Source organism: Rhamphochromis sp. 'chilingali', assembly GCF_963969265.1.
Source record: "Rhamphochromis sp. 'chilingali' genome assembly, chromosome: 11".
NCBI lineage: Eukaryota > Metazoa > Chordata > Actinopteri > Cichliformes > Cichlidae > Rhamphochromis > Rhamphochromis sp. 'chilingali'.
The window spans coordinates 36,435,178-36,461,950 of NC_137938.1; the positions used below are offsets into that span (position 1 = coordinate 36,435,178).

General features: G+C 41.5%; 2 protein-coding genes across 4 annotated transcripts in view; one reads left to right on the top strand and one right to left on the bottom strand.

Annotated features, from left to right (window-relative positions):
- Positions 1–18,408, top strand: part of LOC308405297 (lamin-A-like) — a 40,069-nt gene extending 21,661 nt beyond the window's left edge. For all 3 annotated transcript variants that reach the window (XM_080895818.1, XM_080895819.1, XM_080895820.1), the window contains 11 exons: positions 6,658–6,814; positions 7,663–7,788; positions 8,358–8,528; positions 10,079–10,204; positions 10,325–10,545; positions 12,453–12,765; positions 13,043–13,150; positions 13,829–13,948; positions 14,036–14,098; positions 14,416–14,580; positions 15,905–18,408. In XM_080895818.1, the coding sequence (XP_080751944.1) occupies positions 6,658–6,814; positions 7,663–7,788; positions 8,358–8,528; positions 10,079–10,204; positions 10,325–10,545; positions 12,453–12,765; positions 13,043–13,150; positions 13,829–13,948; positions 14,036–14,098; positions 14,416–14,580; positions 15,905–15,940 (1,606 nt within the window). In that variant the 3' untranslated portion in view covers positions 15,941–18,408. The remainder of the gene's footprint in view (positions 1–6,657; positions 6,815–7,662; positions 7,789–8,357; positions 8,529–10,078; positions 10,205–10,324; positions 10,546–12,452; positions 12,766–13,042; positions 13,151–13,828; positions 13,949–14,035; positions 14,099–14,415; positions 14,581–15,904) is intronic.
- pear1 (platelet endothelial aggregation receptor 1) overlaps positions 16,634–26,773 on the bottom strand; it is a 61,990-nt gene continuing 51,850 nt past the window's right edge. The window contains exons 19-23 of the mRNA XM_080895817.1: positions 26,634–26,743; positions 26,277–26,403; positions 24,506–24,568; positions 22,531–22,734; positions 16,634–20,646 (exon numbers count right to left, since the gene is read on the bottom strand). Of these exons, the coding sequence (XP_080751943.1) occupies positions 20,495–20,646; positions 22,531–22,734; positions 24,506–24,568; positions 26,277–26,403; positions 26,634–26,743 (656 nt within the window). The 3' untranslated portion in view covers positions 16,634–20,494. The remainder of the gene's footprint in view (positions 20,647–22,530; positions 22,735–24,505; positions 24,569–26,276; positions 26,404–26,633; positions 26,744–26,773) is intronic.

Genomic DNA, 26,773 nt, shown 5'->3' on the forward strand with positions numbered 1-26,773 from the left:
AGGTACTGCAGGTTCTGCTTTGGCTTTAGTTTCTGGTCCCTGAGCTTTCTGCCTTCTTTTAGTAATTGCAAGCGACACACAGAAACACTGCTTGTGCTGTATCTTGCGCACTGCGCCACAAAAACCAAATTCTTTCCATACTTAAATGTGTTTCTTCTATAAAATGTCTAAATTTAAGTTCCAGATTTATAGGCCTCATAAAGGTCTTTGCATAGCCTCTTTTCTGGCTCTGGTCACAGTCATTTTTCCTTCATAGCTTGTAGGAATAGAAGGTTAGACTTTCCTTCGGGGCTGCACGCAACAAAGCACCACACTCAAAGTCCTGAGGTGTGTTGAAAATCTGCACAGAAAACTCTACACCTTTTTATTCCACTGCGTCCACAGCGTGCTGGAAATGTGCACGCTAGCAGGCCTGACGACAAGGCCTTGGTTGCCATGGCAACGGCATAGCAAAACAGGGGAGGAGGGAGAGACACGGCGGGCTTTTTTCTCTCTTTCACTCCGTGAGGCGGAGTTCGTTTCTTGTTACTGGGGTGGACAAAGATAGCTGTGAGTCATCCTCGAGGCTCGGAGCGGAGCCAACACATTCCTCCTCCTCCTTCTCCTCCTCAGATTTCTTGTCTCCATTATTCCCCCTCTTTCTCTTTTTCTTGTTGTCTCAGTCTTTTTTTTGTATTTCCATTTCACACCACCATCTCCTACTCTCCCCCATCTCACACCAACTCCACTGAAAAGCTCCCATTTTGTCTCTGTGCCTCAGCATGTGCCAGTTTTAAATCATGTGTAATGAAATTCCTCCAAAGAGCTGAAACGTAAACAATACCATTTTTTTTTTTTTTTTTTTTTTTTTACGATTTTATGTTTTTCCCTTCTTCTTTAGGCTGTAGGTATTAATGTGTGGAATAAAATAAAAAGAAGTGTTTTACTGTCTAGAGACAAGAAGAAAGCTTGACAAAATTCAGTTTTTGATCTAATTGTTTTTTCTCTGCAGAATATAAAACTTTTAATTTTAATCAAATCTGCATTTGTTTGCTCAGCTGTTAGATCAGTACCACCTTGCTTATTCCCCTGCTGATGATGTTGTAAATATTAATTATAAGTTTCTTAAAAATAACTGCTGAGTTTCTCCACATGTGTCCTGAGAACAATTTGAGTCTTCAGAGATTGAATATTTATGTGTTTGCTGTCTAATTTATATATGAACCTGTAATTCTGAGCAAACGGCTGCATGAAGAGCACACACGACAGATCGCACATGAACGTGGAGGGACCGGCATGCACATTTCACATTAGCACACACTGAGGTCGTATATGCAGACGTTGGGTCCACAGATGCACGTACTCTGTCATGTTTGCAATTTTTGCATTGCAGAAGACTTAAACTCCACAAAGCCACACAGATGAGGTTTTCCAATGCTGTTCCATCCTCCACAGGCACCGCTGGCTGTTTTAGCAGACATCCAGCAACAGCATCCTGGAGAGGTCCCAGTCAGAGAAGCGCATCATTGAGATGCGTTTTGTAATGCAGTAATCTTCTGATTCCAGTTTGTGATTTTGATTTTGTGATTACATCAGGGGGAAAAATAGCTTTTGCAATATTTTTGTTTTTTTTTGTGTGTCAGAACTTCTCAGTTTAAAAAATTGCTTATAGTCAAGGTGCCAATCTTACCTCCCAGGAGCAAAGTTATTGGAGTGTATTTAATTTGCAATTTTTATTTTCACTTCAGTTTCTTTTTACTTAATTTCCCAGATGGGTTTTCTCATTTTAGTTCAGTTTTTACCATTAAAAATGTTTTTAGTTGTACTTTTCATTCATGTCAGTGGAAATTTTGGCATTTTTAAAAATTCTACATAGAATTATTTTCATTTTTCTGCAGATGCAAAATGTAAAAAGTTCAGAATTGATGTTATAATGCACTCAAATCAGTATTTATAAGCAGGGATGAATCCATGAGAACCTGCTTATACAGGTCGCTTTGAAAAATTTAGCAAAACTAACAAAGACTAAAACTAAAGAAATTTCCTTTTGTAGTTCATAAAATCATTCTTATTAAAATCATCATTATTTAATGTAATTTATTTATTTATATATTTCTTTGTTTCACTTAACTTCATCTAATTGTAATACGTAGATTAGAGTTTGACTATAATAACTGTAGTCGGGATGAGTCAGTCGTGCCATTTAATCCTGCGTCCTAATGTTCCTGACTTATAGTAAAATAATTACTTAGTTCCTTTTTCTTTTGTAGTTCATATAATAGGAAGTGAAGTTAGAGTGCAAACGGCTCAAACGTTCTTTACCTCACATGCGTGCCTTTTTTGCCTATTTAAAGCTGAAATTGTGCTCGAAGTTTTTACGTTCAGAGAAATGTGAGTAAATTAGTAGTAGTTGCAGTTTTGCAGACAAATGTGCACCTTTGCACCTCCCTGTTCAAAGCCACTGACAATACTCATTTAATAAAACCGTTATTGAATGCGATCCTATTGTGAGTTTTTGGTTTAGTCCCTCAAAGCGTTGCACAGTACAGAAGCTGCTATAAAGTAATTAAATAAGTGGGTTTTCCCAAGCCATTAGGGATTCTCGTGAGTGTCTGTATGTTTTTTTCACTCCACCACTTTGCTTCACACTGAAGTATCTCAGCAGCAATCGGATTACTGTGAAATTTCTGTACAGAAATGCTTCAGAGTGCTACCAGCAGAAATTTTCATTCAGCCTGTGAAGGGTATCTTTCGATTATCTAGTAGATGGGATTAAATTCATTCTGCCACATCTAGCCTGCAGACTTTGATCTCCAGCCTGTATATAAAAGATGGCGACACGGTGAAATCAGCCATTGGTCACGTTTTGAAAGCTTAGGTTGAGCACCTTGGCTGGATGTGACTGAAAGTCAAAGGACACTGCATTCACATGTAGTCAGCTTATCAGAGACAAAATAGGGCCATCGTTAAATCAATAACAATCAAACAAGACTTAACTGTGATCAAGAACATACATTTGAACTGTTTTGATTAGAAACAATCCTTTTGGCCTGGTTTGAGTGTATATGCCTCCATCCATACAGTATGAGGAGTCTCTAAACGAATTAAGGACACCTAATGAGGGTGGTAATAATAAAAACATCAACACCACCACATGTGTGTCCGTGTTGGTGCTGGTCTCCCTTTTTATAGGAAGGTCCTGAGAGGTTAAGCCACGGACCCGTACGTTACATGATGGATGGAGCGTGCTCGTGACCTCCTGAGTTTTCCCCTCCTGCTGTGCCCTATTTAGTGTCTGCTTGAAGGAATGTGAATGTCAGGAATTTGAGCTGTTTGCAAGAAGGAACCTTTCTTTGGAAGGAGAGATGGACGTAGTCAAACTGTACAAAGTTTAAAAATGCTTTCTTTTTCTGTAACGTCTGTTTTCTCCTTTTAATCAAACATTTTATTTGAATGCGTTTTATAAATATACCGAGCCATTATTGTCTTTGTTGACTCATATCAACATTTAAATGCCATTTACAGATATCAGGGACCTGGGATCTGTTATGTCAAATTATTTTTGTTTTTATTATTTGTTCACATTAAGGAAGAAGTTTTTGATTTTGAGGATCTCAAAAACAAACTGGAAAAAAAATCATCATTGTTTTTTTTTTTTTTGTGTTTTTTTTTAAACATCAGCATGGATGCTGTCAGCACTGACCTGCTTTTGTGTCTACGAGGGATTAAAACCAGAACAAAACAAGAGCACTACTTTCAGTAGACTTGTGACAACTTGGCTGCACAGGGTGACCCAACATCTTAACAATCACCCCAGTTCATATATAATCTAGTTATAGTATAAAGTCACAATATCAAACACCCGGCCTGCAAGTCTTTTAGCTCTAAGCTTTTCTTATTCTTTTATGTGCGAGGACAATACAAACTGCAAAGCAGCATGTTGATACAGTAGAGGCACATCCATCCATTAATTCACTGCTGAAGCTGATCCACTGGGCCCATTAGCCTTAATGAATGTCACAGCAGACACACACACACACACACACACACTCTCTCGTCTGCTGCAGAGTCACACTGTTAAAACAGTCTGTTGGAGAAAATATTAACATCCAGACAAAGAGCTGCATACTTTCTGGTAATGTTTATCTCCAGCTGTAAACAAATGAGTTTATAAGTGAAATGAAAAACACACCTCTCATTGTCTCCTTCTCTCATTACAGCCATGTTTGGGTTATTTTTCTTTCTTTTATAGACGTGCACTGGGTATGTTAATGAGCATTGCGGTGAATTTAAAATATCCCACAATAACATAAAGCAGCGACTTTAGTAAATAAGTTTCCAGAAACGTATATGAGCCTCGAGGAGCATGGCACCTCCTCATGTTGTTAAGCTATATTATTGTTATTACAGTCACAACAGTATAAGCCATTAAGACATTTTATAGCAGTTGTCACGTCTCTTTTTACACGAGTTACTAATCTGTCCAGTGGGAGAAGCTCGGAGCTCTGTGATGACTGACATGTCAGAATGAGGCAATAACTTTGTTGGTCCAACAACTGTTGTAGGTGTTAATAGTGCATTTTGTGCTGCACTACACCTGAGCCATGAAGTCATTCTTTGACAAGTCAAATATGACAAATAGTTGCGACACATAAGCAGGAACCGATATCGTTCTTCCTTCCTACTCTGGTGCAGTCATATCAAACAGAGGTTGATTCAAAGAAAGGCAGAAAGGCAAGCTGCCCATGAGCAAGGCTTTTAACTCCAGCAAGTATTTGTGATGTTTATAGAAAGCGATGTGTGGTCTGAACATCAGGCACTTCAGTTCAATAATATCTTTATTAATATTAAAAACAAAACAAAAAAACCAACAGATCTGAAAACAGTGAAAAATCTTCTTTGATTCCTCAGCTGTTCATAAAGAATGAAATGCTGTGTTCATGAGCAACAATAAAAAAAATGTTGTGCTGCAGAATTTTGATGATTATTTTTTTTCCCAGAGTGTTATTTAAAGAGCACGTGTGAATCAGTCTCTGCTTTCTTCCCTGAGCTGCGTATGTCTGTGTTTGTGAGCAGGCCGAGCCAGGACGCTGATTTGATTTGGGCCCATCAGAAACTGGGCGGCCCTCCTCCTCCTCCTCCTCCTCCTCCTGCTTCTTTTTTTCCCTTTTTAAAATTTTTTTTTTATAAATCTGAACATAATCAGTCTTGTAGGCTCTTTTTTTCCTAAATCCGCTTCGGTTTTCCGCTTTCTGCCTGTGATGCATGTTTTTTCGGTTGGCCTGCTGTTTGTTTTGGCTCTTTTTTTCAGGAAAACAAAGTTTCGCTTTCATCCTCTTAAAAAGAAGTCCTGGGTTTTATTGAAAGCAGTAACGGATATTGATTGCTGTGTCATAAACGCATTTTTGCTTTGGAGTTTATATCCGTCAGTTCACTCTGCTGTGGGGTATCTGTGTGTCTTTTTGCCTGCTTCTCCATACACTGGCTTTCCTAACAGCCTGCAGTCCATGACTAGAGGACTCTGAGGTCTGTGTGAGCAGCCTGGAAGCCTTCTCCTGCAGCAGATGGTCATTATTAGTGACAATGAAGCCTGGCCCACAGGGCCAAATAGAATAATAGGGAGCCCATTTCCTCCTCAGTCGTGCATGAGCCTCTGTCCAACCCGTCCCCTGTCTTCACGTTGTGCTGGAAATATATAGTTTTTCCACAGGCAGTTCCAAGATTTCTTTTACTTTTTCCCCTCACACAGTTCTCTGAACAAACACGAGTTCTCTAAAAACGCCACAGGTTGTCTCAGAGAGAAGTTCATGTGTAGTTTGGGAGTCCAATAACAGCACAGCGTGTCATCCACAGCTTCTCTCACTGCCGTGTACTTTGGTGCTATTTATCGCTCGGCACAGATAAAGAACAGATTCTCCTTTTATAACTTTGTAGATTTTAACCTGAATGGAAGCTAACAGGAAATCTATACTGCAAGTTACCAAATACATTAACTGATGGACTGATGGAGGGTAATAAACCAGTCGACAGCTAAATAAATACATAGAGAAATAAATGGCCTAATAAAAAAATATGTTGGATTTAATGTTATGCCTGTGACCTTCTGTTACATGGAAGGATTTGTGGTGAGGACCTTCTTTCACCTTCTCCACTGAAATACAGACAATAGCCTAAGTGGAAGTTGATTTATAGAAAGCATTTATATTTGTTCTCTTATTTATTTCTCCTCTTTTTCTTGGGTCACCTACAAAAACTGTTCCATGGATGGCAAGGCAGCTTTGTTTTATATAGCACCTCTAACACAGCTGCACCTTTTTAAAATGATTTAGATTATAAGAGGCTGTAGACCTAATGTGAGTGTTTAGATGAGAGGATGGAGAGCTAACTTGTGTTTATTTCTGCAACATGAGAATCTGTGGGGATCGACTCACTTTCAGGACCAGCCTCAAGTGGTGGTTAGCAGAACTGCAGTTTTTGGCATTTTTGATTAGCTTCTTTTCTCAGTACTGGATGCGGCCACTTGTAGTGCTTCAATAAGGCTGATAAAATGCTTGTCTGTGGGGAATAAAATTACATTTATCAGCAGGGATATGATGAGCACAGTTAGAATACATAACAACGACACATAAAGTACCAAAAAAATCTATAAATGACATCCTGTCATCCTTATCGTCACAGGAACACCAAGAAGGAGTCTGACCTGGAGGCAGCTCTGGTCAGGTTGAGGGACTTAGAAGCTCTGCTCAACTCCAAAGATGCTGCCCTCAGCACTGCCTTGGGGGAGAAGCGAACCCTGGAGGCAGAGGTGAAGGACCTCAAGGCCCAGCTGGCGAAGGTAAAAGACATTTTTATCCAAACTTAAGTCTTACATGGTTAACGTGGGCAGGACGAGTACATTTCATTTTATGGAGTCTGAATTGTTGGTTATTTACTGCTCAGTTTTTTTTTCTTCTTTTACTCTGTTGCTTTAGCATCAAAGTAAAAGAAGTTCCCTCTACATTAATGAAAGACAGTGAAAGCCTCGTGGTCCTGTGGTTTAGCGTACCTCTCAGAAGTGGTTTATTCGTGGTCTCAAATGGGGAAAATCCCACAAACACCAATGTGCGTTCTGTCCCGCCCCCTTGAGCTGCGATTTGATAGGCAAAGAAGTAGACTGCGGTTTGAAGCTTAGCCTGAAATTTGCAAATGGAAGAGAGATGTCCGTGCAGGCTGCTTGGATATTTACTGCCCATTTTGCACCGATAAAGCAGGAGTCGCTCTTTAATATCTGCAGACCTGCACGGATTGTTTAAAGCTATTTATCAGCTGAACAGCAGTCAGAGGAGTGCAGAGCCTCTTTGGCTGTCTGTGTGGTGCTGATCTCAAAGCAGAAATACCCCAGTGGAGTTGGTAATTTTATGTAAACCCTCCAGCAGCTGATTATGAATGAGGATGTGGAGGCGAGACAGACAAAATTGCATCTTTTGCTATTTGTTTTATCAATGAACGTTACTCCTGAGGTTGTGGCCTTGCTCCACCTACTGGCCAAATCAAGGAACTAAAGGTTTTTCTTTAAGAGAGGCTCACAGATTAAGCAGCACAGATTGGACCTTGTTCTGTATTAGATCTCTTTTTGTGTGCTTACATGCTTCGTCTAAAAATCATTTCTCTCATCTCGTTTCTCTCTTCGTGTGTCCTTTCCAGTTGGAAGTAAACTTGGCTGATGCCAAGAGGCAGCTGCAGGATGAGATGCTGAGGAGAGTGGACGCCGAGAACCGCCTGCAGACCCTGAAGGAGGAGCTGGAGTTCCAGAAGAACATCTACAACGAGGTTCCCGCTCTTCACCTTAGCACTTCTATTTTTACAGAGCTGTCTCAGTAATCTGTCCTACTTTTCATCGTTTCCACAGGATATTGATTTGCTTCCAACCACCTACTTGTTGTTTTTGCATGTTTCCCTTCAGATCTGTCTCAGAGCTGTTTCTTCTCCTTCTAGTAATGCAGAACAGATAGAAGTCTGCACAGAAAGAGCAGATATAATGATGCCATAATAGAGCTGAAATGTTCATTTCCCAAAGTTGGCAATTTTGTGCTTTTTCCAAATGAGGAATATCTTGGAGATTTGTTTTCTGTTGGCCCTCTGAACAAAGAATTCGTGCACAGCAACCAATTAATTAATACAATTACATTAATTGACAAGGGCAGTTTTTTTTTTTTTGGTTTTTTTTTTAACAGTTGGTGACTGTATTATTGTTTATGGTGCATGGACCAAACATCAGTGCGGATCAGTCTTTTTCGAGCATCATTCATACAAGTCGCGTGACAAAATCAAACAAGGATGGGAACTGCCACTCTGAGTTTACATGTGTTTGTATCTTACACCGTCGCCTCTGTCTGCAGGAGCTGCGTGACTCCAAGCGTCGCTTTGAGACCCGCATGGTGGAGATTGACAGCGGGCGGCAGCAGGAGTTCGACAGCAAGCTCGCCGAGGCTCTGATTGACCTTAGAGGCCAGCACGAGGAGCAGGTCCGCCTCTACAAGGAGGAAATCGAGAAGACCTACAACTCCAAGGTAATTTGCTCTCTGCCTGGGAAAACGGTTCTGTCACCACCTAGAGTCAAAGTATGACATCATTTTCACTTCATATAATTCAAAGAATTCATTTGTCACCATCTTAGCGTACAAAATGCTTCATTTTTGTGTACAAGTATATTCATTAAAAGCGAAGCCGAAATGAAACATTTTTTTTTTTTATCTGGCCTGTAAGGCTTTCCATCTGTGTTGTCATGGTCCAACCTGTTTTTTTTGTTTTGTTTTTGTTTGTTTTTTTACCCACCAATCGCATCACTGTGGAGAAGGAAGGGTATATCTACCTGTGATGAGATGCTCATGCTTGTAACATTATGACAGGATGTAAACATTTATGGCCAAACTGTACAATTTCTTTCTTTTCACACTAAAAGAAATGACACATCGTGGCCTGTACACGGGCAGAGGTGGAGTATCCTCATGCTGATCAGCAACTAAATAAAACATCTGAGAAATGTGTCGGAGACGTTTGCAACACATTGTAGGATTTTAGATCTCTTTGGTTTTGTTAGCTATGAAACAGATCATGTTTGTTTCTTACAAAATGGTAGAAGAAGATTTTGCTGATTCTGTGAACGAAGATAAAAACAGGACATTACATTCAAACCTGTATGAACTTTGACATCCAAGAACAAAACAGTAAGATGCTTAGGGCTAAAAAAAATTAAAGTTAAATTTATTTAATGGATATATATATATTGTACTTTTCTGTTATTAGTGATATTGAAAAAAAATCACATTTTAATCATTTTAATGTTCCAATTTTCAACATAATTTGCAACTTTAAGCTTTACCTTTACAAATTTCTGTAACACACACACACACACACACACTGAGATAACTGAGGGCTCTGCAGTCGCAGAAATTGATCTTAACAGTAAGTTGAAAGAAAACCTGTTTGTAGAAAACACCTGTTGATATGAAAATAACATCCATGTGGTCAGTAACAGTTACTTTAGTGCAACACTATGAGGGGGAAAAATCCCCTTTGAATTCCAGGTGTGACACGAGGTAGGAGTGTTTTTTTTCAGATGCTCAGTTTGCTTCCTGCACAGATCAGGCGGCTCTGCTGGCGAGCTTTTAACTGTCGATGTTGGTAGATAGAAGGAAAGAGACACTTTTTTTTTGGTTGTTACATTATTGTGGGGTGTGTGTCGTATTTATTATACTTCATTCTTTTTACCTTTTCAGCCCCACGAGTTGAGTGTTACTCAGATTCATTAGATGGAAAGGTCAACATTGTAACAGCTGATATTTCCAAAACTGAGCAACTCGTACAAAAAGAACCCAGATGGATTTAAAGCACTACAGACCAAAGGGTGAACTGTCCTGTTACTGTGACCGTGGTTATGGCGGGCCTTGTGGTTTAGTTTCTTTTATAAGTAATGCTCCTTCATCCCATTACTTTGAAATAACTTTATTTGGGTTTGTTCATTCGAGCTTTATTAAGAAGGTCAGACTGAAGCAGCGTAGTTTTTCTGCTGTAGTTGAGCCCTGCTGGGAGCTGACTGCCTCTTCTCTCTGCCCGACAGTTGGAAAATGCCCGTCATTCAGCTGACAGGAACAGCAGCTTGGTGGGAGCTGCCCACGAAGAGCTGCAGCAGACCCGGATCCGAATGGAGAGCCTGTCAGGCCAGCTGAGCCAGCTGCAGAAACAGGTACTTCCACTCGCAGCGTGTCAGTGGATTGTTAACCATCAGGTGGATTTCTCGGATCCAAGACAAAGCAGTGGTGAAAATGTAACTGGGCGTCCTTTGTGCGTCTTCTCTCTGAATCAGCTGTCGGCAAGCGAGGCCAAGACGCGGGAGCTTGAGGAGGCTCTGACACGCGAGCGCGACCTGATGAGGCGACGGCTGGAGGACAAAGATCGGGATATCACTGAGATCCGAGCCCGGATGCAGCAGCAGCTGGATGAGTACCAGGAGCTGCTGGACATCAAACTGGCCCTGGACATGGAGATCCATGCTTACAGGAAGCTGCTGGAGGGAGAGGAGGAGAGGTGAGGTTGTTTGTAAAACAGCTCTACAACCATGTAGATGCCCACAAGGCCAGAAGTTGTTATGGGAAAAGAGGGAGCACTAACAAGTCAGTGAAAAATTGGTTTGTGGGGATAACGAGTGAAAACTGAACCCAGCGCTCCATAACCTCGGCGAGGACTTCTGTGCTCCAAGCAGTGTAATAAATAACCAATTAGAGTCACTGCCATGCTGCAGGTGGACACCTGTGGACCAGTCTTGGGTTCATTTTGTTTTTGGTGCTTTTGCTTTGGGGCTGTTTGTCTTTCTTTTTTCCTTTTTCTCTTTTTTAGCGTAACGAGGGTGTAAATAGAGTCCTTCTAACTTTGAGGAAAGTACTCTTTCTATTTTAAAACCCTGCCCTTAAACACCTCGTCAGAGCCATAAAAAATGGTTTCACCATGCACCGCAGCATTTGGTCGAGCTGAAATGCCAACAGCGAGCCTTACTTCATCACCCAGCGGGACTGTTGGCTGATTGTGCGGAGGAAACAAATATCACAAGGACTCATGCAAGTAGAATATTATTATAAATATGAAGTGTGTTTATCAGTGCATTCAGTACGGGCGTTGTGAGGTGCATCGTGACGTGATATATAAAGTAAACAAAAACCAAGAAAAATGCCAAATTGACTTTAATTAACTACCAACAACAGCTGAGTTTCAGGGACACATAGGAATCCGAGTACTTATCCACACCCACAGAGGGAGGGTCGTGGGGTACACCTTGGACAGGTTGCCACTCGTATCACAGGGCACACTTGGCAACAGTGGGAAGGGGAAAAAAAGCTTCCTTTCAAAGGGAAGAAAGCTCCAGCAGAAACAGGCTCAGGGAGGGCGGCCATCTGTTTGGGATAAGAAGAAAACACAAGCGGAAAAAGGGACAAAGAGACGACAGACAGGACAAAACATAACTAAGGTAAAGAGAAAGTTAATGGCGTGCAGCCAGCAACGCCGGTGAAACGTGACTGACCGAAGTATATTTACAGTCACAAATATCTGCATGAGAGCTCAATTTGTTTCGTTCAGTTTATATATTGTTCATTTTCTTATTTGACTCGGATTTTTCATGAAAGTTTTTCATGAGTTTGAAGAGCATAACTCAGATATTCTTCAAATGTGATTTGGGCCTGTTTTTTTTTCTAATGACAAATCAAAATTAATGTGGCTTTTATGTCGCTGTAGGTAACCTACTGCTATCCAGCCAATACAGCTCATCGGCTCCTCCTCATGAAGGGCTGACCTGAATGTCTTGACATGAGTCTCTTGTGGAGAGCTGCTAACAGACAGAGTTTAGAGCCGCATTTCATCCTGGAATAAATCTGTTTCATTGCAGCCGTTTGTATCACATGTGAAGAGCTTGCACCAGAAACAAAGTTTTTCTAAATATGAAATAAAAAAACAAAACCTATTAATAACGTGTAGAAAATCTGTATTATTTCTGATGGCCAGCAGGGGGCAGCATGTGTGATTATGAAAACAAGGCAAACTGTATAGAGGTTTTTGAGAAAATGACCCTGCTGCTCACTTTATCCGTGACCTCAGGAAACAGTTTTCTGATAATTTCATGGTGTTGGGCACGAGTTTTATTTCTTATAGTATACAACATATAAAGTAAAAAGGACGATATGGGACCATATGAGTTCAGGGTGTTGTTGGCATTGGTACCACAGTCTGTTAATATCATAAAAAAACAAACGGAGAACAAGGTGCAGAATCAGTGAGAGATATAATTATATGGCGATTATGACACGAGGCTGTTGACTGTCTTTAACCTGATGAGGTTTGATGGAGTACCCGAGCAATAAGGATGTAATCCTGGCACTTAACCAGCAGGTGCATTTGCACACTCGCTCACCTCGTATGTATCCTCTCCCACCATCTTTCCCCAGGCTGCGTCTGTCACCCAGTCCTCCACCCACAAAAGTCACGGTGTCGCGGACCTCTGGCTCAGGCCACTCTCAGACCACCCGGGTGCACCACTCCTCCTCCGCCGCCGCTGCCTCCAGCAGCCGCAACTCCTCTGGGATGAGCGTCTCAAAGAAGCGCCGCCTCAACGACAATGACAGCGAGACCTCCAGCGTGACAGGAAACACTGTGACCAAGACTCGCATCAGTCAGCAAGCCTCGGCCAGTGGACGCATCACGGTGGACGAGGTTGATATGGAGGGAAGATACATCCGTCTCAGCAACAAGGCTGATGAGGTAGCTGAGATTGTGCATTACTATACAAGCACACCGAAATGGGTGGCGAACTCCAGGCCTCGAGGGCCGGTGTCCTGCAGGTTTTAGATCTCGCCCTGGGTCAACACACCTGAATCAAATGATTAGTGTTGGATCACGGACACATCTAAAACCTGCAGGACGCCGACCCTCGAGGCCTGGAGTTCCTCACCTCTGCTATAAAAAATATTTCCAGTGTCTTTAGGTGAATTATTTGTGACTCTGCCTAATCATCATTCTCCAACTTTCTCTTATGCAGGACCAATCACTGGGCAATTGGCAAGTGAAGAGACAGGTTGGGAATTCAACCCCAATCATCTACAAGTTTCCCCACAAGTTCACTCTGAAGGCCGGCGGGACTGTGACTGTACGTTACACCAAGCCTTCTTCCTTTCTTTGCCTCTTTTTAGAGACTCTGTGAATATGTTTGGACACTAATGATGCTGCGATGCTTCGAAGGTGCCATTTTTGTTTTAGTCATGTTGTGATGAATTACTTCTCACCTTTCCTGCCAGTGGCTCAAAATGTTGTAAATGAAAGATGGGAAACACTGAATGTCAGCACAAGAATTTCTGTTTAATGCTTCACAAACATTTTAGCAGTTTAGAGAGACCAGTTGTGTATAAATGAAGTAAAAACAAAGTGATATAAGGACAAACTGGTGCATGCATGAAAAAAGCTCAATATGAGATTAAATACGTGTTAAGCTGGAAATCGTCGAAAGCTTCTCTGGCGGAGTTGAAGAATAAGATTATGGAGCTGAAAATGAGCAGAATGGGTGACACACGTGGAATCCATCATGGTTACAAACAGCCAGCAGTTGTTGTTGCAAACACAATCGATAAAAGCCCCAAAACAGTAAAGTTGTATTTCAGTTTTCAACGAGTGTAAATGTATCAAAGGAAAATCAAGACAAGTAGAAATTTGACTGAGATGATCACCTCAAAAAGCACAAAATAGCTGGCAGATATTCCTTTTGCTTCCTTTTTCAGTCCTTCACTGGTTCAGTGCAGTTTACAAATTCTCTGATGTTTGACTTTTACAGGTCTGGGCTGCATCTGGTGGTGGAACCCACAACCCACCCACTGACCTGGTGTGGAAGAGCCAGAGCTCTTGGGGTACTGGCGACCTGCTGCAGACCTCCCTCATCAGTGCTAATGGAGAGGTCCGACTTCACTCACTTTGTATTGTAAAGTTTTCTTCTTCTTTTTAACTGCAGTGTCTGACTTGAGTTTATTTGATTTGCCATCAGGAAATGGCCATGAGGAAAGTGACCCGTACCCTGTTCCATGACGATGATGAAGATGATGACATGGTAAATTCCTCCTGTGTTACTCTGTTCAGCATGTTACTCAAAGCTGCCACGCCTTTAACCCCACCTTCTTTTATTCTGTATTAATTTTAAAAATGATGTAATAAACAATACCGAGATCATAAAATAAGACTCAAAACAATCCGACTTCCTGTTGCGACCAGAGGAGGCGCCCCCTGCTGACCGGATGCAGGTTTAAGGCTTAAGCTTCACTTTTCAGACCTGAACACTCTGCCCATCTTTTATATACAGTCTATAGTAACCTGACCACTAAGCAGTTAAGCAGCAGTTGAGTAACTGATGTGTGCCGCCCTCTGCAGGGAGCTCACAGCACAAGCGGCGCAGACAACGAGTACAACCTGCGCAGCCGCAAGGTGATGTGCGACTCCTGCGGGCAGCCGAAGGAGCGCGCCGGTGGTTGCAGCAGTCTAGCTGAAGGCCTCCCAGGACATTCCTACTTCATGGGCACCAATGAGCCCAGACAGGTACTCCACAGTCAAAACATCCCTGCAGCAATTATACAGCATCATTAATAACTGTGTTTTAGGATCAAAGCGTATAATATTTGGTTCTATTAGTGATTAAAATTGTTGGCGGCGACTACGCACAGAAAACGGACAACATGTGTGGGTTTTTTTGCTTATTCATCTATAAATTTAGAGTTTCCTGTTGCACAATAATGCCCAGATGTTCCACATGTTTTGGAGTTCTGTACTGTAAGATGTTTAAGCATCTGAAACAGACTTTTGGCGTGTGGCATCTGCAGTTAATTTAATTACTAATCAACAAAATTGGAGTTTAAATGGGATCCAAGATTGCAAATACTCCCTCTCTCTATTTCCCAAGAACTGTTTTATGATACAAAGTGCAGTTTAGAGTCGCAGAAAATTTTTGGTTTGCGCTGCATTTTGACAGATTCCCAAACATCAAACATGAGCAAAAAAAAAATGTTACTTTTCACTTTGCAGACTTGGAATTATTATTAGATGCAAAAACATAAATGATGATCACAGAAACAGCAAACACTGAGGTGATGAGAAACAACAGGATGTGTGTGGATTTGCTCATGATGGTGCTCAGAGCAGCAGAATCCTAGATGCAGGTAGGAGGTGGTGGTGGTGGTGGAGCAGAGTAAGCTTATGGAAACTTTGAACATGCATCAATCTGTATCAATCTCTCTGTTACTCTAGACCAGGGGTGGGCAACTCCAGGCCTCGAGGGCCGGTGTCCTGCAGGTTTTAGATGTCCTTGATCCAACACAGCTGATTTAAAGGCTAAATGACCTCCTCAACATGTCTTATAGTTCTCCAGAGGCCTGATAATGAACTAATCATTTGATTCAGGTGTGCTGACCCAGGGTGAGATCTAAAACCTGCAGGACACCGGCCCTCGAGGCCTGGAAATGCCCACCCATGCTGAATGATGAACACAAGTCCTCCACCACTTCAGGGCTGAACAAACGGCTTCTTTCATTTCACTTTTAACGGTTGTTTCCCCCAATTTAGCAAAAGCTTCAGAAGATAATGTAGCAAGAGGCGAAACCGAAATCGGATTTAAACTGAGACATGTGGCTTTTAAAAAAGGACATTTCTAAAGTTCAGCTGCACAATTTCAGTGCAGAAACACGGCGCTCGTTTTCCCCACAGCTCCCATTTTAACGCCTCGTAAAGACTCACTATCAATAAAAAGTCACCTTTATTAATCTGTATTCTAAGCATCAGGACCGCAAATGAAGCATTTGGTGTCGAATTACACAAATAGTTGTTTTTGTTAAACAAAAATCAAATATTCCTGTCGTCTCCTCCTCAGGGCCGCATGAAGCCGGAGAACTGCTCCATCATGTAAAAACCAGACAGCACCTCACCTGAACCCAGCACCTCCTGCAGCCCACAGGGGAGAATGATTTTTCTACCGTCGGGATGTTTGTCTTTATTTTTTTATATGATTGTGTCTTATTTTGTATTCAGATTATTCTGCGGGTTAGATTTGCTTTGAGGTTTTGGCAGAGGGCGTAGGATTTTCACATATAGCTTTCAAGTTTGTATATTCAGCTTATTTTACTGCATGTTTGCTGTTTACTCGTGCTGTTCTCCGCTCTGCTTGCGCACACGCACACACACACAGCTCCAGTGACCAGGGCTTGTGCTTCGATCCGAGACGGGGTTTCACATTTAATGGCCAGGCTGTCAACACTCAACACGCACAGCTAGTGGACCCTATCAGGAAAACAGCCGTACAGGCGAGAGGAGGATGGCTCCTCTGGACTTTGTTAATCATGTTTGTTTCCCATCAAACAGATCAATTCTTTATTTAAAGCCAATGTTTACAACTAAAACATTTTTTGGAGCAGTGTTGTGCTATATTTATGGATAAAATATTGTAGGAAAAGTCTCCAGAGAAAGCCAAAGCGATGTAAGCTCAGGGTTTTTTGTTTGTTTTTTTTCACCTTAGCCTTAAACAAACGGGGTGATGATATGTTTTCTATGTGATGCTGTCGGGCAGCTGTGGTGCACACAGAGAAAATGAGTACTTGAGATGAATATATGTACACGGCTCGCTCCCCAACGAATGTATTCATTATGTTTTTGGAATGTTTAAAGAAAGAAGGGAATTATTGGGTAATGTGTCTGGTTAAGTGCTTCTTGGCTTTGAGTGCGTTTAATCATGATGGGAGAGGTTTATTTTGTACCTGGGGGAATGTCAGCAGAAGGTACTGTTTTTTGATAGATTGGGTGCCATATATAGAGAGTATATATTAATAGGCTCTGTTTCTATTTGCAGTAGATTTTGGACATGACTGTTTAACCGATTAGAAATACAGATGTGCCTTCAGAGGCAACATCTGCAGTTTTTGTTTTTCCCGCTCACATGCTTCATATGGGAGTCTTGTGACCGTCAGCTGTCCTCCGATCCGTGTTGCTCCTAAAAGCTGGTCATAAGGGCTTTGAATTTTCTTTCTTTCCTCTAAGCTTTACCGACTTTGCAAATCCCTTGATCTGATTTTGGGACCTCTGTCAGATTGAGGGGTTTGTGTGACTTTGTAGCTTTGGCTTCATGCACTGCTTTTTGCCAGTTATGCACAGCAGGTAGATTTGTAGTCTAGTCTGGCAGCTTAACTCATTTATACTCCAGTGGAAAGCATATCAAAGCATTTGTGGAAGATACTTGATAGCTGTCGTGGTATTGTTTTTGTGTGGGTTTTTTCTTTTTATACTTAAAAAAAAAAAAAGGCAATTTCTGCAAAGTTTAATTTTTTAAATTTTTCGGCCACAAAAGGACAGTTCACCCCTAAAATGAAACTTGTGTCCTCTGCCCTTTAATGCTGTCTTGGTGTTTCCAGGGTTGGAGACGGCTGCAGAGATGTCCGCCTTCTCGTTAATATAATGCAACTCATGTTGTGGTGCTCAGAGTACTGGAAAATGCATTTGAACAAACCAGAAATCATGACCTTGGTACTCAAAAAAAATCTACAGACCTTTTATGAACAGTTTCTTGTAGGAACGACTTTCTTTCTAACTTCATCCACCAACCGAAAGTAGCGTGCAGCTAGCTGACATGAGCTGCTCGTCAGTGGAAGATGCAGTGTTTATCCAGCAGAGTGAGGAAAGCATCAGATGTAGTGTCGTACAAAGAAAGAACTTCCTGTATCAAACTGCTCAGTAGTATGACCCGGTCATGATTTTTGGAAACATTGATGCTGAATTTTCAAATGTTTTTTGGCACTTTTAATTTCAACATATTGAAGAGAAGTCTGATATCTCTTCAAAACTGGGCTAGATGCACAGAAAAGCTACAGACAGGAGAAAAACAAATATGTAAACCTAACTATGGTTTGAATTGTGCTTTTTAGGTAGTTTGATGCTCAGCGTGTCTCATGAAGTCACTGACAATCAGAGAAATGACGTCTACAGTATAAATGTGTATTAACAGAAATCTTGTAGTTGTCAAATGTCTACATGTAAAGTGATGAGAAATGATAACTGTAGTTGTGCAGTATATTCACAACATAATGCTTCAGATCAGGTCATCGAAACGTCAGGGGTGTAATTAAGAACCAGAGTAACAAGGACTCGCTACAACCACAGATGCACAAACACACTGTGAGGTCTTTGTAAACTCCGGCCTTCCTCGAGTCTTGGTGGAGATCTCATGAATCCTTTGAAGGGCTTGAGATTTAAAGATATCACCCAAAGCCATTAATGTTAAAGGTTCTTGAAATGAGATTTGTGTGAGATCATGAAATCATTAAAAACACACTTTGATGCAATTTATTTTCTAAAGCGATGCTGAGTAAAAAGTATTTTTTCCAATGAGTGACGGTTGTGATTATTTCCTTGTTATTGAAAAAGGTCGAGTCCATGAAAAGTGCAGAGAGTTTTTATTTACATCATACAAACACATGTTCCCAGGATTACATTCAAAAATAAATGACTGCACAATATTGTAGCACTAAAAGCACGACGTACATCCTGTTTGGCTTCTGTTAACAACTTGACAGGAAAATGAACTTCACAGGTCAATATTTTTACATTAATACACCAATTTCAGTATTTCTGAACCACAACACAATCGGGACTACAGTCTGCTCCCCAGACACACACACACAGTTCAATAATCGCCACTAATTTTAGCCAATCACATTACATTTCCATTCTCATCATTAAAAATGTCAATGATTTTTTATCGGGACTAACTTGACAAAAAGTAGTTCCACTGAAACCTGTTGGTGGTGAGGTCAGGGTGAAGGGAGACGTCTTAAGACTGGGTGTGAGCTGTTGCATATTTGGACAAATACTCTGTAAACCTTTAACTGCAGCAGAGGAGGCCGCGTGACGCTGAATCTCTGAACACCGCTTTGTACCCAAAGTCTCCACAGTTTTGTCCAGCGATGGAGACAATAGAGCTCAGGCCTTCTGTCTGGCCCACAATCTTCAGTAATCCAGCCTTCCCAATGTTTAATGCTTTGTCCTTAAAATTTGGGATTCACTTCAAAGGCAGCTGTCAAGTCATCAATCACTATGCACAATCCACTCATAGTAGGGTAACGTCCATAACCTAAATATGACTGTAAAATCTATAGACGATGAGCTCTGGTACCCAGCATGTTGAGGTTTCCATTTCTAGTCCTCTTGAAGTTGTATTGACCAATCATGTTTGAGCAAGCTGTGCTTCAATTACAATAAACAGTCAACGAACTAATTCCCCAAAATGCAGCCTCATAAATCTGTCAGCCAGCAACACATTTAGTTTTTTTATTATCTTTGTCTTTGCATGTGTAAAAAATGAGCAGCAGAAGACCTGGCCTGAGTATCTCATGGCTATCCTTCAAAAGGCGATCCATTCAGAGAGATTGCATTATGGGTAACACAGGCACCAGGTCTAAAAAAACAAACCGAAACATAATAAAATCTTTGTGTTTTGGGTGAAATGGCCCTTTAATTGTGACAAAAAGAGGCACTGCACTGATGGCTTTATCATAATATCTGTGCCCAAACTCACACTGACCATTTAACATCTATTAATATATACACAAGAAGTTCATAAGGTGTCCTATGAGACCCATAACAGCATCTTTATTTGAACAGAAGAGCTGCGCTTCAACAATACTCAGAGGCTGACAATATATTCATTTCTGTATTTACACAGTTTTCTTCAGACAGCAGCAATAAGCCACATTTCTCTAAAGAAACACACTTCAGTCCTTAAATGGCATTTATTTTTTGAAAAAACACAACATGAACTTTTGTAAAATGCTGCTCACTTTGGCTTCCAGGTGTTAAAAAAGAAAAATCTGTGGTATTTTTTCTGTTTATAAAATTTGGTTTGTCATAAGACGTCTTTTTTCTCAGCTGAAGCTGCCTTTTTTTTTTTTTTTTTTTAAATGTTGAAAATGTAACGCACTGAAATTCAACTCGAAATAAAAACCCTGAAAAGCGAGACGAAGGAAAAATCGAGCTCTGATAAAAGAGGCCCGTTAAAAATGCATCAGCAGCACGCAAAGGGTGTGGAAAACAAATATTTCAGCATGTTTACAAGAGTTCAAACACACAAACATTCCCAAGTCGCTGCTTTTAGCCATCAAATCCTCTGGTGGGTTTTGCCCTCGGGAGTTAAAAGCAGCTGAAGCCCCGCGGGCGTCACCACACAGCCTGCTGGCTCCTCAGTCTGGATGACAGGTCTGTGACGGAGACGCCAGTACCGCTCTGCGCACACAAGGGGGCGGTGTTTAGTTGAAAGCAAAGCATCCACTGTAAACAAAGGTTCGTCTGGCAGGACAGACTCCTCGCCCCTGCTGTGTTGGTGGTCTGCAGCTCTGATTTTCAGAGATAAAATTAGCCGTTTCTTCATCAACCCCGGAGCGAGCAGAAGGGAACAATTTGCTCTGCTGCTCTGACGCTGTCACTGAGGGCTTCTCCTGGGGGAGGGGCAGGGCGAGGGGGGGCGGCGCACCGGTGGCAGGTCGTAGTGTCCCGGGATGTGGCTGTTCACCGGCAGGTCGTAGTGGCTCTGTGGGTCCTCATGAGGAGCGTGGCCGTGGGAGCTCTGACACTCTGAGGGGGAAAAGAACTCGCTGTGAGGACCAAACAGGCTGCCATTCTTTGTTTTAGTGCTGGAAAATATGCTGACTCTATTTTTTAAATAAAAACCCATCTGTGCATTCAGTCCTGCTGCTTTGGACTTGACTGGATGAGTTGGTTTGGCGTTACAGTCTGAGCTTACTCTGTGCTCAGTGTTTAATTCAACTTGTTGAACTCGGTCCTAAATAAAGCTTTTTAAAAGCCCACACACTCCAGGGTGGAAAAGCGTGCATTCACCCTCTGTTTAAATTTAAATAACATCATCTATAAATCGTTTAATAAGAGTCTAGCTCTCAGATGTGGGCACCCTGAACGAGGATATTAGCAAATAAACTAAAAACATCAGTAACAAACAGCAGTGTCGCATAATCACGTCGATGTCATGCCATGAAGTGGAAACACCTCCCTGTCTTTACTCTTTACTGTTCCTTTTATGTTTATAAACCCTTTATTACATGAAGTGTGTATTTTCTCTAAATGACTCATTTTCTTAGTCATTGTGTTCTGGATCCATGCCAGAGTATTTAAAGACATTAAAGGTAATTTCGTTTATTATGACATGCGTACTTATTGTAGAATATACTGCAGAAAAAGTTGCTGCTCAGAATCCATCTCATCTACAATCGTTTGTATTTAGCTGCAAAATGTGCTGACGCAAAAAGTTTTTCCAAGCTTAATTTTCAACATCAATTTTAGTTAAATTAGGCTAGACTGGATTTGTTTGCACTTTGCTTTTCTTCATTTCAAAAGTCTTGTCTGGATGTCAGATCTTAAAAACCAGCTACAAATGTTGCAGTCATACAGAGAAGAGAATCAGTGATTTAAACAACAGAGCGGCCACAAAGCTGGCTCTGTCATTACAACCACAGTCTTCTGTTTCAGGTAGAGTGAATGCAAATTGCAGTGATTTGTCTAAGAAAAAAAGACTGGACTCAATCCAATATGTGGATGAATGTAAGGATTTGATCCCGCAGACCTACACTTCGTTCCTCTGACTGCATATTGATGCATTACTAGTGTCCACAATACAATAAAAGCTAGGAAGAAAATCCTTCGGCTTCCTGTTTTTCCCTCTCCTCTCCTCTCCCCTGCCCTTCCTCTTCCTTTAGTCTTTTATTTGTGGCAAACAGATGTTGATTCATTGGTCCATGACCTGAGGAAGTCTGGCCTGCCCAGCTGTCTAACAGGCCACAGACCTGTTTTAAGGTTTGACTGATAAGGACCTTAAAAGAGTTGCTATTTTTTGTTTTTTCTCCCAAAGCGGGTGGATCCATGGTGCCGTGGGTAGCACTGTAGCCTAATAAACTCAAGTTAATCCAAAGAATTATGTAAAATCAACTACAATATTGGGCCACACCTCTTAATCTTTGAATTCAGGTGTTTTTGTCCTGTTGCCGCGCTTGTATAAAATCATGTAGTCAAAAGAACGGATTGTTCTACAGATAAAAATTCATAACATTAAGGAGTGGGATCAGCAAGTGCTAACGCTCTGCAGGGTTCCACGTCTCCTCTGGCAGTAACATCAGCACAAAGACTGTACCAGGAGCTGCACGGCACAGGTTTCAGCTGCTGTAGGTGTAATGTGGTCCAGTATTTTTGTCTCTATAGTGTAAATCGCAGTTAGTTCCCACCTTACGATTACTTTACAATTCCTAATTTTAAAAACTCATAGTTCTTATTAAAATTAGCGTTAGAGTAGCTGGATCCAAATAGACTGGTTCATTCAAAAACACAAACAGACCCACTGATGTTTGTATGATGGAAATATTGGACGTTTAACCATAACAATAACTAAGAAGGTTGTGGTGAAGTGTAAAACACTCCTCGGACTTGCTTGAGGTCAGAAGTGTTGCTTACCTCTGCGTAAGGTGGCCGTGTGGAACGGCGGCGGGGGCGTAATCTCGGTGTACGCGCGCTCCCTGGGCACGGCCGACTTCATCTCCATGTAGCTGCTCTCCGGGGGGCAGAAGGGCAGGGGCAGCCCGGGCAGGTCTTTGATGGTGGCGTACGGATTCTCGCTGTTCAGAGAGCTGCTGCTCACGGCTGCCGAATCCTTCAGCTCTGCAGGAAACAAATATTGAGAGATTAACTGCATATGAAGTCCATGCAGAGCGAGAATGGAGCATGATTGAGAGTTAAAGCCTAAGCCTACTAGATGAAGCATTCACTCCATGAAAAGTGAGATTTTCATCAGTATGCAGCTCTGTAAATTGCTGTACAGCTGCAAGTTAATGACTGTTGACGTAAATTTGTAGGCAGCACAAAGGACTTCCAGTAACTGTCGAGTACTGACATGGAAATTGAAATTTCTAGCAGTTTTACAAGCCTGAGAATTCCTCTGGGCTCAGGAGACAAATCATGACAGTAGAGGACGACGACAGCTTCTGAAGTTTCAGCTTTCTTTATAAAGTGCTGATGATCTTTTACAGCAATAAGGAATCAGCTTTAGTTTAATTGTACGCTGATGAAATTGTAGGCTTAACAGATCTGCCTAAAGTAAGTGAGCCTGTTGAGACGAAATGTGTTTTTTTCCATGAGCAATATTCAATAATGATATTTAAATAATCCAAAAAGCAGCTTCAGACTTCTTTGTCTCTTTATGGAACGATGCCGTGTTAGCAACAAACAAGATGAGAAAAAATGTTCCCCAGTGACAGCAGAGGTGCAGCATTTAAAGAGCCGCAAACACAGAGACACTGAAAAAAGACCAATTACAACAGAAATGTTTCCAGGGGACAATAAAAAAATGGATGTAAGCTTACGGTTTGTCTGATGGTTTCTTTGTTTTATCACTCGCTTCATGAGTCACTGAATTTTGCAACAAGCACGTCTCAGCCGTCTGCTGCGTCTGTGTTTTCAGACCAGTCAAAATGTTTTCTCAGTCTGCTTAAATGTGTTTGCGCTACGAGGAGCTCTCAGGACCACTACACACAGCCCACGGCCGAGCATGTTATGAGCTTACTGTCTTTGTTTAACATGCATTTTAACATTTGCTAAATGGGACTAAACAAACAGTCCAGCTGAGGATGATGGGAATGTCATCAGTAAACAAGCAAGCCAAACTTTATTTGTACAGCACACTTGATTCGACGTGGCATTCAAGGTCAAGTGTGAGCTGAGGTGAGTAAAAAAAACAAAACAACCTACAGATAATGTAAAATGAATGAGATTCAAATAATTTAATAAATGCAAAGAAAATAAACAACGAAGAAGATAAAATCTGACTGAGTGTGCAAATCATGACAGAAGGCTTGATCTTTTGTGTGGCCTGGGTCCAATTCCACCCAGACTATCAGAAAATAATAGAAACTAATAAATAAAAAAATATAAATATAAAAATAACATTTAAGCAATAGAAGTGATAAAACATGGAAACAGGAATAAGATCAAATAAAAATTAAAACAACAATATGCAAGTAAAAATGTGGAAAACAAACATTCAACATGTCACAAGCACTAGAAAAAAAATGTGATCACATGGCGGCGAGAGATCGAACGCTACATTTTTCCACAAGTACATAGAGTTCCCCCAGAGGGGGCCTTTGAAACCAATTTACATGGACATCTAATTCACTCAAAGCTTGCTGTTAAAAAATTACACGGGTGTTAGAAGAAAAGTCCCCACAGTTAAAGCCTCTGTGGACCATGAATGTCTGTGTAAAATTCATGAAAAGCCATCTGATGGATAAAGGTGTGACGGTGGAGAACACTGTCATCCATAGACTGTCTAAATAAAGCATACTTTGTAAGCATACTTTGGACAGCTTTTCCACAGCTAACCTCAGACTTCAGCAGTAAGTAAGAAAAGAGAGAAAATGAGGTGATAAACTACCTTTGTTGTAATATTTTCCGAGGCTGGCGCTGTAGCTGTAGCTCCGATCGATGCCAAAAGCTCCTGTTAACAATAAAAGACAAATCAGACGTCTTCATTTTGCTTTATAGCGAGCTAATCAAAAGCAGATAAACTGCTGTGGAAACCTGTAAAAATCAATCCCAGGTGAGTGATAGGTGCTGGCAATGCAACTCTCACCTTTTACGAAGTCCTTATTATTTTTATAGTCTCATATCGAGTGTGCCACGCTGACTAGGAAATGTGATGGTCGATAAACTTTGCTCGAGATTATAAGCAGGAACTACTTAAGCTTCTTCCTGGCCTGAGGCTCTCAGCCATTACCTGTTTAAGCAGCTATGCTGGCGCAGTTACTGAAAAGAGCCTAAGAAATATTTGAAATCTAAACTTTTGCACTCCACTCCAAGCTTCACGCACAACTCTGATCAAGACCCTAAAAAAAGGGTTAAATTTGACTGAGACACTTTGATCCCTGACAGTTCAGCTTACCGAGGTTATTCTCCATTATCAGCTATGTTTTAACTCTTTCATTACCAATGAGGAACTACAGCAGATGTGTTTGGATCAAAAATAGATAGGGACTTATTCTTCTCATTTATATTCCAATTTTTCATTTTCAGATACCAATAAAATACTTTTCACTGTTCAAACAATAATTTCCAGGTCTGTCAACAAACTGTTTTAGCTCCTATCGCTTTAAAGGCCTCCCCTCCCTAAAAACCCCACTGTCTTCTGATTGGCTGCCCCTCCTCTCTCCTGCAACCAGAACCCTGGTGCCTGTAAGCCAGGCTTCTCTACTCATGTGCCTTTGGTGTCCCTGAGATGACTGTGTAAAAAGACCACACTGAGCTGATGTTAGCTCAGCACAAAATTACAAGAAAATGTCAGACTTTAAAAAAGCTTTTGGCTCGCAGGGATTATTTTACATTTACCTCATAATTTAAAACTTTGATCATGATTGTAATCATCTAACATCAGGACATGAGAGAAAATGAGAAAAGCATGACATAGCACCCCCCCCCCCCCCCCCCCCCCCTTCATATATAAGGGTGGACAGCAAAACTGTGCAGCAAGCCTCTAGTGGGCTTGCTGCACAGTTTAAAAAGGTTTAACTCTGTGGACATGGCCATCAGAGGAACAGCAGTTCTTTGCTTTCTCACTTTGCCAGAGGTCACCACTTAGTCATAATAATATAATATTAAACTTTAAATATCATCAGAAGTCTGCACAAATCCTTCTAAGAAAGGACACGTATGAGATCTTTGCACTTCAGCTTCATACTTGCTCTTCAGTGAAAATAAAGACGTTTGGTTGATCCCACATGAACTCTGATTAATGTTGCACAAGACGTTTTCTTTCCACCTGTTATGACCGTAATTAAAGAATGCATTTAACTTAAGTGACATAACTGTTTAATTATTGACTACAATTTGATCACTCTGTTATATTACTATGAGACAGGCAAAGATAATGTGATGACAGTAATGTCTTATTTTGTAACATCCCCCCCCCCCCCCCCCCCCCCCCCCCCCCCCCCCCCCCACAGACACACACACCCCTCACCGCCAGCCAGCAGTTGCAGATTTTGCTGATTACTTTAATGCCGCTGTGGTCAGAAGGTCAGGAAACCAGGTTCTTGCTTTTATAAGCTTGTAAATGTTAATGTGCTCATTTTATTCTAGTCTACAGCTGCAGGTGTGCCCTCTAAATGATCCTTATGTGAATCACGCAGTGGAGAGTCACCTAGACGGACCTGAGTCTTTGCGAGGCTCGTGGTGTTTCCAGTCTGCAGGCAGAGTGGCATTGGTCTCGACTCCAAACAGACCTCGTCTCTCCCTCTCTGCGTTCTTCACACTGCAGAACAGCTGGTTGTTGGTGTTCTGTAAGGCAGGAAAAATGATAAACCGTCGCAAATGTACAAAAGCCAAATGAAGCGCTGAGGACCAATGACCTACTGCGTCTACACGTTTTGGTATCATATGATTTCACAACCCCCTGAATACATAGCCAGCTGTTGCTGACTGTCCAAATGACATATTCCTCCCATTGCTGCCCTTCAGTTGCAATGAGGCATGAAGCTTTCTCCTTAGATATCAGAGATGACATTCACCTTGATGGTGCGGTCGTGGTTGTTGGGGAGGTGTGGCAGCGGAGGCCTGTTCTGGCTCAGTGTGTGGTAGCTGGGGTTGGAGTAGTAATGGTGGTAACTGTGAGGAACATCTGCAGGACGAAAACAAACACATGGCATCA